General features: G+C 40.7%; 1 protein-coding gene across 1 annotated transcript; it reads right to left on the reverse strand.

The window, feature by feature from the left end:
- Window positions 1–10011: 10011 nt before the first annotated feature.
- Window positions 10012–11298, reverse strand: LOC137503271 (zinc finger protein 33B-like). Its single transcript, XM_068230817.1, has one exon. It carries the CDS (start codon window positions 11296–11298, stop codon window positions 10012–10014), a length of 1287 nt encoding a protein of 428 aa, XP_068086918.1.
- Window positions 11299–11610: the final 312 nt, after the last annotated feature.

Raw genomic sequence — 11610 nt, forward strand, 5'->3', positions numbered from 1 at the left:
TTACAATTTACTTTACATCGCACCGACACAAATAGGTCTTATGTTGACAATTGGAGAGGAAGAGCCTAGGAGTGGAAAGGAGGTAGCTGTGGCGTTAATTAAGGTACATCCCCAATACTTACCTGGTATGAAAATGGGAAACCACGGAAAACCATCTTCAGGGCTGCAGACAGTGGGGTTCGAACGCACTATCTCCCAGATGCAAGCTCACAGCTGCGCGGCCTTAACCGCATGGCCAACTTGCTCGGTTAGACCTCAGCCTCTGTAGGCATAGTTTTGGCCACTGCCTTTTGGGACTGTAATGATGTTGTATTGGTTGACTGACTGCCCTAATGCACTGTGGTCACACATGAGAGGTCCTGTACGGTCCTCACGAAGCTCAGAGTTGAAATCCAACGAAAACGTTCTGGTCTTGTCTCAGAAAATATTGCCCATTCTGCTCAAAGGACGCAGGATTTGCTGCAGAACTTCAAAAGGGACCTTTTTCCCCATCCACCTTATTCTGCGGAACTTGCCCCGAGTGATTTCCATCTCTATCCACAACTCAAGTTGCACCTTGGAGGTAAGCGGTTTGCAACCGATGAAGAGGTGGAAGAGGAAGTGCACCGCTGTCTACAGAGATGGGACCCGACCCGGTATGATGAAGGTATCAAGAAACTGCTGCCAACATAACAAAATGTTTGGACTGAAATAGTGACTATGTGGAAAAGTAGTGTACGAGTTGTAGAATGAAAATTAAATATTTCTCAAAGGTAAATAAAACCAAGCACCATGGGGCAACAGCCCCCGTAGGGCCATGGCTTGCCAAGTGACCACTGCTCAGCCCAAAGGCCTACAGATTACGAGGTGTCATGTGGTGAGTACGAACAATCCTCTCCGTCGTTATTCCAGACCCCTCCATCTCACTGTCATATAGCTCCTCAATTTTAATCACATAGGCTGAGTAGACCTCCAACCAGCCCTCAGATGCAGGTACAAATCCCTGACCTGGCCAGGAATTGAACCCGGGGCCTCTGGGTAAGAGGTAGGCATGCTACCCCCACACTGCAGGGCCAGCACAAGTGTAAATAGCCTGCTTGTATTTTTTGTAAAATAGGGAAACCTATTTACCGGATGGCCCTCGTACTACGAGACCTTTAAATTTTTCACTTTGATTCATGAAACATTTTGAAACTACAGGGGTCCAGGAGGGACTGTGATCAGAAGTTTACATTCTATTACAAGTTAGTTTACTAACAAAAGCGAATTAAATTATAAAATTCCAGAATATACTCACTTATCCCATTTAATACAGAAGAAATCGAACAGTAGCTGAACTAAGGAAAGGAAGATAAAATGACGCACAAAATGGAGAGTTTGTTAAAGATGAAGCCATACTTTCCATTGTAGACTTAGTTAAATGTAACAAAAAAACTTTCTAGTTTGTCAAACATACAATTTTAACATAAATCATTACACTATAAACATACCCGTAAAAAATAAACACTCTATTATACAAAGAATGACATGTTTCATTCTACAAGAACATCCTCAGATTCTATTAAATCACACAAAATATGCATATATGTATAGCATTGTTTACGTTGCATAAACTTGTCAACGATAGAGAGTTCAGTGATAATATGAGCCAGTACTGACAAATAAGAAATTTACAAGTATTAATATATCCAGAAAACTCCTGAACTTATCTAGACTGCCAATATCAACTTTGTTGTCACCAAATACTATTTCAGGACTGTGGTCATGGAGAGGTAAATGGAAAGTTTTGAGTATAGCACAAACCTTACGGAGAGGGGAAGGGAAGCATGAGAGGGGAGTGCCAAACATTGTGGATCCCTCCTACTGGATGTTAAAATCTAGTACACTGTACCATAGAGAGGAAAGGGGGAAGTAGGTTGGAACGAGTGGAGCACTGTGGAATACTCTTTCCACACTGGAGAGGGAGAGAAGGTTATTAACCTACTTCATGTTATAATGTACTTTTATGTAAGATGGATGAATGCAACTGAATGATTTTAGATGAATAATGTATGGAATTGAAATAGAGAATATTTATAGGATATTATTGTGATAAATGCCAATTTAATGAGTAAGTATGGACCAGATATCATGTGAGTAGAGCGATGTGCGGGGAATTTTTTAAGTGTGTATGGTCATTTAAGTTGGTTACGTTAGCAATTTTTGCGATGTAGATCTCGATTGCTTCCCTCATATTCGAAGATTTGATTTTATTTTCAATGTGTCAAATTTTTAGATCTGTGCTGATGTCTGTGAAATAGTGTGAACTGTCGTATATGTGCTCCCCAAAGGCTGAATGCTGATTATATCTGATCGTTTATTGTGTTCTTTGAATCTTCTGTGGAAATTTTGTTTTGTCTGACCTATATAAGTGGCATTGCAGTTAAGTTCTTGGCACTTGAGTTCATAGAATCGTGACTTTGAGAAAGGGTCTTTTTTATTTAGGTGCACTTGTTGATGTGTCTCTGCAGTGTGTTGTTCATCCTAAATGTTAATTAAAACCCTGTTTCCTAAAGATATAACCTACTTTTTATGTGTTATTATTAATGTAGTTGAGAACCAAGTGTGGTGGTTTTCCAGGGACTTTTCTTTTGTTTGTTTAATATTTTGTCTACTGTGCCTGGAGGGTGGTTGTCTTCTTTCATGATTTGTTTAACAATTCGTGCCTCTCCATTGAAATCCATTGTGCTCATTGGTATGGAAACAGCTCTGTGTATCATTGTATTCAATCCTGCTTTTTTTTTGTGTGTATGCATGGTTAGACTCGTCAATAGCATGCAACACCTGAGTGGGCTTGCTGTACACTTTGTAAGACAGGTTGCCATTATTCCTGCTGATTGTGGTGTTATTTTCTTATTAGATTCTTGCTCCATTGTGAAGCTGGTGGAATTTTGTAAATAATTTAGTGTGTTTAATAACTGGTGTGCATTAGTGAAGTCATTATCATATGCACATGATGTCACCTACATACCTGCTCCAGTATAATATTCCTTTTGAATGCTGATACGTTCAGAAGATGTTTTCAAAGTTATTCAAAAAATGTTTGCTATTATACCTTATAATGGTGAGCCCATGGCTAACCCTTCTTTGTGGCAATACATCTTGTCAGTGAATGCAAAGCTATTTTGGTGTAACATTGTTCTAATAAGGCTAATTATATCTTTGGTTTCCTGCAGTGAAGTATTTTCTTTATGAAGATTTTCGATAATTTTAATGGATTCATCCTCTTATCCCCAGGTTTCAACCTATTAATTAGGAAACATTCAAACAGAGCACACCGTTTCAGAAAAGGTTAAATATTATAAAAAATATTGATCACAATGTATTCACATTTTCAATAATATTAGAAAATATGCCATCATTTACAACATTTAACATACCATCATGTCCATTTCTCTATTCATTGAGTCATAAGTTTGTCGGTTCAAACGCCCACCCGTGCTGGAGATACTCAACACTGAGGTAGGCTGTATTTGTCATATTCTCATGTTGTCTAAATCCCCCTAAGCCAATAAAGATGAGATTCTGGAAGTGTAATGGTGACCTTGTATATCAACTTTCATTTCCTCTAGCAAGTATCTTCCCATTCTGTTTCTATTTTACTGAAATGCGCCTGTTTGATTGCTGCATTAATATATACGCAATCGGTAATGTCAATGAAGAGATTGTCTCTGCCTAACATATGTAAAAATATAACCTATTTCTCATAATACTATTCTGAAATTATTGATAGGTTCAACATCATCCATATAATCATTGAGTAATGAAACAAAATATTTGTGTTACCTGAATTGCAGCCGCATCATCATCAGGTCCGATTTCTAGATATCCGTTTTCACTTATATCACAGTTATCAGTAAAATTATCTTTGTTGATATGTTATTTACTCACTAAAAATTTACCTCCATCCCTGCTCAACAATTCTGTGTCATTTCTTATGCCGTTATTCAGCTCAGTCTCAATATCCGCAGTATTCAATCCCGTCATGTTTACGAACTAAACAGCTGACCAGCACTCGCGGAAGTTCAAGTCCGTTGCCTAGACAACTTCAAGACAAATTCTCACCCTTCTTTTATTTCCTAAGCCTTGTATATTGTACTGCATGTTCATCAATGCCTAATAAACAATTCACTACGAAAAAATATAAAACTATTGCATAGATTGCACACGTATGCAGATAATGCAGCTGGGTGTTTTCGGGCAATACGGACCGTAAGGCAAAGTGAACAGTCGGGCGCTTTCGGGCGGGTCTAATGGGACATGAGTTTTTGTGTATTTTGGGGATGGCTCTTACTGTGGGGAGTTTGGGATTTTTGATAGTGAGGCTTTCCTTTTCTTGTTCTGTGAGAATAAAGTCTGTTTGCTGGATAGCTTGTTTTAATTTGATTTGAAATTTATTTGTAGGGTCACATTGTAGTTCTTGAATTCCGTTGTTGTTGATGACAGCTATTGTTTTTTTTCTAAATACCCAAGAATAGAACATACCAAGAAGTGTCAAGAGTATAGATCTTGAATAGCAGTGCACTCGCATCTCAGATATGTTCAGACACCGTTCTCTTCTGTAGTGTCTATAATTTAGAACTCAACCAGCAAACATTTATTCAGAGAACAGTGTGCATAAGCAGCAGAATTTCACCTTTAAGCAACTCATGGACAATATCCCATCTATAAATTAGCAGTTCACAGTGTTGGAAGTAGATTTTTGCTGCCGAGTCACAATTATTCATTGAATATCCCTCTTCTAACTCTCAAGGTTTTCAAAGACTCTGAGGTGCAAGAATGATGTGCAGGAATTCACTTTTATGCCAGTATAACTACAGACGTGTGCTGGGATATTCAGCTTCATCAAATACCTCTAGAATGGACCCAAATTACACTCCCCAACATGAAAGTAGAATGTTATATCATCACCATGCAAGCTATCAGATGAAGAGAGACTGAACTGTAAGCCACACATTCAGAAGATTACAATGGACTGTGTTTACAGTAGCAACAGACAGAGCAAGGAAAGATGATGACAATAAGTCGCTTCTTCTCCAAAATTATTTCACAGCTTCTCCGCCAAGGCAGAGTTTTACTATGAGATCACCCAACATTAGTAACATTGTAAAGAAGTTTAAATGATGCAAATATTACCTGGAATTTCTTTTGGAGGAAAAATATGTTCACTATGAGATGCAAAGTCCTACTGGCCATAACCGAATTAAATCCAGCACCCACAATTGTCCTTCAGTTCAGCAGCTACTAGCACTAAAATTGGATAATGTATGATAGGAGATGATGTCAATCCCACAACGATACCATTACCAAACCATGGAGAATAAAAACATAACGATACAACCTACAGAAATCCATTTCAGTAAACGCCAGAGGTAATCAATAAACAATAAACAGTCATTTGATGGGTACTTAGCTCATGAATTGTCCTGATGCCTCGATCTTGAAACGCTGCCTGTCACAACTTCATTGGTAGCTGGACCTAACCAAGGTTCCTTCACTATCAAGTCCACAACTTTAATTCAGCTTTTTGCCACTATCAAACATAGCATGCACTGCCATCTCCCTAGTAAATGCTAGAGGCCAATTGTCCACTTGGCGACCATAATCTGGGGGCATGTGCCACCAGAACCCCTTTCCTTGCCCCATGAACAAAGTTTCTGTCACTAGTGGGCTTTACACGTGGTCAAAGAGAATGAGTAAGAGATGACTCTCAACGTTATTTTTCACTTCTATACGCAACGGCTGCGCAATGATCGCCAGGAATTGCACACCAGCGCCTCTAGTGTAAACAGGGCTGTACTAAAATTACCGGGCGGGTGATTTAAATCGTTTAGCGCGCGGAGGGTCTCCAGGTTCTCGTCCCCCCTCCACTCTTAAATATTATATTAAATATATTTTTTCCTTTTTTATTTCTCTTATATTTTTCTTTCATTTCCTTTCCTTTCTTTCCTTCTTTCTGTTACCATTTTCTGAAATACTGCATTCTGAACAACAATACACCTGGAGGTTGGCCTGTGTTTTATTATTATTATTAATAATGTTTTTGCTGGAGAAAAGAAGCTTACCACTTGTGCTGCTTATTATAATTATTTCAATTATGGAGCTATATTTTATTTTTACAATTCACAAAGCCTTGAAGGATCGGAGTGACTGGCCTTGCCTGTACTGCTTTTGTTTGTTTCTGCTGAGGAAAAAGGAAGCTAACTCACAAAGGGAGGAAGGAAGTGACCTGAAGGTGAGTGGGATTGGCAATACTTATCTCAGATTAAGACCTATGACAGAAATAGACACTAACATCCCCTCGTACATCAGTCCTCTTTAACACTACTTAAGCCAACTGTAACAGTCAATAGTATCAAGATATGCCACTTATGCAGGAAATAAAATATAAATACAATGTAAGAAAGAAAACCATGCACAGGAACAAAATGATGAAAGGAAACTCATATGCTAAGGAGGGAGTTTGTAGGATTCAAAGGTAAATTGAAATGAAACATGATCTTTTGATTTATGGAGCTATATTCTACCTACTATCCACAGTGTTACACGTATAAAATTGTGTAGAAATTTGAACAAAAGTTTTAGTGATCATAGTATATCATAATCTCATGACATTATATTCAGCAGTGTAAATCATCAATTAATATTCATCAGCCAGAAAACTATTCAATACAACACAAATACAATATCATTCATTTATGAAAGAAAGACTGGAACTGACAAGGTACAACATAATACTCTTCTCTCTTATAGCAGTTTAACGTTGCACTAACATTGCAGAAGTTTTCAGCAACACCATTTGTATTTTCCCAAGGAACTTACTATATGATACATCTTTCAGTCTGTCAAAAGAGGCACCTAGGGCCACACACTGAAAAATATTGAGATTTGTACTTCTTTTGCATCTACTAGAGGATGGCAAATCTCTGGCAGAGTAGTGTTTGAAGAAACCAAGACATGATAGCACATACTCTGTTCCTACATACTGCACCAAAACACAACATATCATTCAATCAGTCATCTGCATTTAGATGATAAACAATGTCAAGCTACAAAATTGTATGCATCCCTTGTATTCATTAACCTACACTATTTACAATAAAAAATGTTCTATTTTATGTGACAGTAGGATATATCAAAATTTTTCTGCTACATGGGAAAGGATGGAATCATGAATATATTTGAGGGTTTAAAAGACAAGAGAGAGCTTACAGATTCTGTGATTGCTCCCTCTTACAACATGCAGGAGGTACAAATAATGCTTCCTTTCAGTCCATCTGCAGGAGAGGATTTCTAATAAATTTACAGAATTATGTAGCAACAGGATCTACATACAATAATATGGCAGCTGATCCAGCACAAAACATTCCCATGCCAAGTCACAACACAGCTCCACCTATTAAGAGCTATGTCCAAGGAATTGCTTGCTAATTTAGTACAGTATTATGAACAATATGCTGCTACTTCCACAACATTACGGTGTGCAAGGGACTTTGCTGTGACCTAGACGAAATGCCAGTTGAAGACAGTGGAAACTCACTTCAGACAGTGCCATTTGTACCTACTGTATATCGAAGGCAGAAATCTATGTTGGTGGTTGCAGAGTAGGCTGATCTGTGGTCTGACAGCATGCACTCCAACCGGCCAACCAAGCAGAGAAGGGGTGGTTATGGTTCCACCGTGTTTCTACACCTCTGCATTTCGGACACAGAAACGGGCTGTTCCCCTACCACTGGCTGTCCTGAGAATGGTTTTTCCTTTCGCCTGCAGTAAGGCGAATGATGGGATAGTTCCTAGTATATTTCATGGCCACCAAACATCTTGCCCTCACCACCAATCTCCTTGCTTAAGATGATGATGCTTGTTGATTAAAAGGGCCTAAAATCTAGTTCATTGTTTTAAGAGAAAGTACAACTAGGCAACCATCCTCTATATATATATTAGTAATTGGAGAGAAGAAATGGAAGGGGGCTGACACTAGGAAAAATGATGGTATCAGCTAAGGAGGACCAGCGCCATGGAGGGAAAATAAGACTCCCTAGGCCTCCATACATTATACAATCGGGGGCAGAAAAGAACAGGTCGTGATCGAGGTAGATCAGATAGGATAGATGAAAGTGGGGAGCCTGGCACAAGTAAGCGGAAGCAGTGCCAAAATTCAATTAAGGGCTCCGTGGTCGCCTACCCAAGCTCCCAATTGCAGAGCCCACATGGGACCCCTTTTAGTCGTCTTTTACAGCAGGCAGAGGATGCTGTGGCTGTTATTCTACTGGCCCTACCCACAGGGGGACAACTATGATAAGGCTAGTTGCTTTACGTTGCACCGACACAGATAGGTCTAATGGCGATGATGGGACAGGAAAGGCCTAGGAATGGGAAGGAAGCAGCCATGGCCTTAATTAAGGTACAGCCCCAGCATTTGCCTGGTGTGAAAATGGGAAACCACAGAAAACCATTTTCAGGGCTGCCGATAGTGGGGTTCGAACCTACTATCTCCCGAATACTGGATACTGGCCGCACTTGTTTCAAATTATCCGAAATTCATTTGCCTTGGTGTGGTATGTTTTCATATTCTGGCCTCAGGAGATTAGTAAAACAAGAACAGTAAGGGTGCTTACCTCAGATATCTTGTACTTTTCCTTCAAACACGCAAACGAATATAACAGATATGCGCATACAAATCAAAGTAAAGCAAAATGTCACAAACGTCAAAAACGTGGTCGTCCCACGTGGTCCAAGTTGTCAAACTCAAATCGACCAATAGCAATCGGGAGATGTTTCTACCAATAGGAGCTGCCGTATTCGTCACGTGGGCTTAGGGTGAGTGACGTGATGTACAACAGCGCGCCCACGCGGGTGGAGGGCAAAAGTATTCAGTCTGAGCCGGGCCCTCGGAAGGGTAGGACCTATGCCGCTGTCAAACCCTTGCACGTGGTAGTGGTGGGGGTAAGGTTCGGCAGTTCGGTTCCTACATATATCGATTGAGACGGCGGTGGTTCGGTTATTGATGTTGGGGAGGAAGGGGCGTTAGCGTTGAAGGAGGGATTGGATATGGGTGGGGTACAGTAGCCATTACTGAATTAAAACAGCTCATTTGCGAGCTTTAATCTGAAAATGCAACAACCCGACAACATTATAGAGATCATTTTGCAGTTGCTCACAATCTTGAAACTTATTTATTACTCTGTACAGAATAACATCATCTACGAAAAGCCTTATCACTGATTCCACTTCTTTGCACATATCATTGATATATATAAGAAAATATAAAGGTCCAATAACACTGCCTTGAGGAATTCCCCTCTTAATTGTTACAGGGCAGGATAAAGCTTCACCTACTCTAATTATCTGAGTTCTATTTTCTAAAAACAGAGCCACCCATTCAGTCATTCATTTATCTAGTCCAATTGCACTCATTTTTGCCAGTAGTCTCCCATGATCTACTCTATCAAATGCCTTAGACAGGTCAGTCGCGATACAGACCCATTGACCTCCTGAATCCAGGATATCTGTTATATCTTGCTGGAATCCTACAAGTTGTGCTTCAGTGGAATAAACTTTGCAACAGTATGGCTTCTCTTCTGTTTGTGTCCGCATATGAACAGTTAGATCAGACTGCCTTTCTTTCTGAATGATTTGCCACAGGCATTGCAACTATTTGGCTTCCCCCCCTGTTTGGGTTCGCATATGATCAGTCAGACTGCCTTTCCTTATGAATGATTTGCCCCAGACATTGCACATGTATGGCTTCTCGCCTGTATGGGTCCGCATATGTTCGGTTAGTTTACCTCTCTTTATGAATGATTTGCCACAGACATTGCAGCTGTATGGCTTCTTGCCTGTATGGATCCGCATATGACCGGTTAGAATGCCTTTCTGTATGAATGATTTGCCACAGACATTACAGCTCTAAGACGTCTCGCCTGTATGGGTCCGCATATGACCGGTTAGAAAGCCTTTCCTTGTAAATGATTTCCCACAGATATTGCAACTCTACGGCTTCTTTCCTGTATGGGTCCGCATATGACCGATTAGACTGCGTTTCCTTGTGAATGATTTGCCACAGGCATTGCAGCTATTTGGCTTCCCCCCTGTATGGGTCCGCATATGTGTGGTTAGTGTACCTCCCTCTATGAATGATTTGCCACAGACATTACAACTGTATGGCTTCTCGCGTGTATGGGTCCGCATATGAACGGTCAGATTGCCTTTGTGGGCGAATGATTTGCCGCAGACATTGCATTTGTTAGGCTTCTCGCCTGTATGGCTAAGCATATGAGAGGCCAAACTACCTTTACATGTGAATGATTTGCCACAGACATTGCAACTGTAAGGCTTCTCGCCTGTATGGGTCCGCATATGAAGGGTTAGACCGACTTTCTGTATAAATGATTTGCCGCAGACATTGCAATTGTTTGGCTTCTCGCCTGTATGGCTAAGCATATGAGAGGCCAGACTACCTTTACATGTGAATGATTTGCCACAGACATTGCAGCTGTATGGCTTTTCGCCTGTATGGGTCCGCATATGTGTGGTTAGTGTACCTCCCTCTATGAATGATTTGCCACAGACATTACAACTGTATGGCTTCTCGCGTGTATGGGTCCGCATATGAACGGTCAGATTGCCTTTGTGGGCGAATGATTTGCCGCAGACATTGCATTTGTTTGGCTTCTCGCCTGTATGGCTAAGCATATGAGAGGCCAGACTACCTTTACATGTGAATGATTTGCCACAGACATTGCAGCTGTAGGGCTTCTCGCCTGTATGGGTCCGCATATGTTTGGTTAGTATACCTCCCTCTATGAATGATTTGCCACAGACATTACAACTGTATGGCTTCTCGCGTGTATGGGTACGCATATGAACTCTCAGATAGGCTTTGCTTGTGAATAATTTGCCACAGTCATTGCAACTGTAAGGCTTCTCGCCTGTATGGGTCCGCATATGAAGGGTTAGACTGACTTTCTGTATAAATGATTTGGCACAGACATTGCAACTGTATGGCTTCTCGCCTGTATGGGTCCGAATATGATCGGTTAGACTGCCTCTCTGTATGAATGACTTGCTACAGACATTGCACCTGTATGGCTTCTCTCCTGTTTTAGTCAGCTTGTGATAAGATAAACTGCTTTTCTTGACAAGTGATTTGCAACATACAGTGCAAAAGTGAGGCTTTGGTCCTGTGTGAATACCCATATCACCTGCTAGTTTTTTCCACCGGAAGGATTTTCCACAGACGTTGCAGCAGTAACGGTTCTCGCTCGTGTGAGACCTCATAACGTCCGGCCTTTTCCTGAAATTTTTATGAGATACTGAGCATTCGTTTATAATCCCACCTTTATGCAATCGCGTGTCCCCAGTCAGCATTTTCCTCTTTGTAAAGCATTTATCAGAAAATCCGCACACTTGGAGCGGGTGGATCCTGAGGTGTTCCGACAAGCTGCTTCGGCAGTGATCGCACTTGAAGGGTCGATCTTCCTTGTGTCTCTTCAGATGTTGCAATAGGTCGAACTTCCTAGCCAGGACTTCACTGCACACACTACACCTAAAACTAGATGATCCGCCGTCCGGAGGTTGATGATCTCTATA

This window comes from Anabrus simplex, chromosome X (assembly GCF_040414725.1).
Source record: "Anabrus simplex isolate iqAnaSimp1 chromosome X, ASM4041472v1, whole genome shotgun sequence".
Lineage (NCBI taxonomy): Eukaryota > Metazoa > Arthropoda > Insecta > Orthoptera > Tettigoniidae > Anabrus > Anabrus simplex.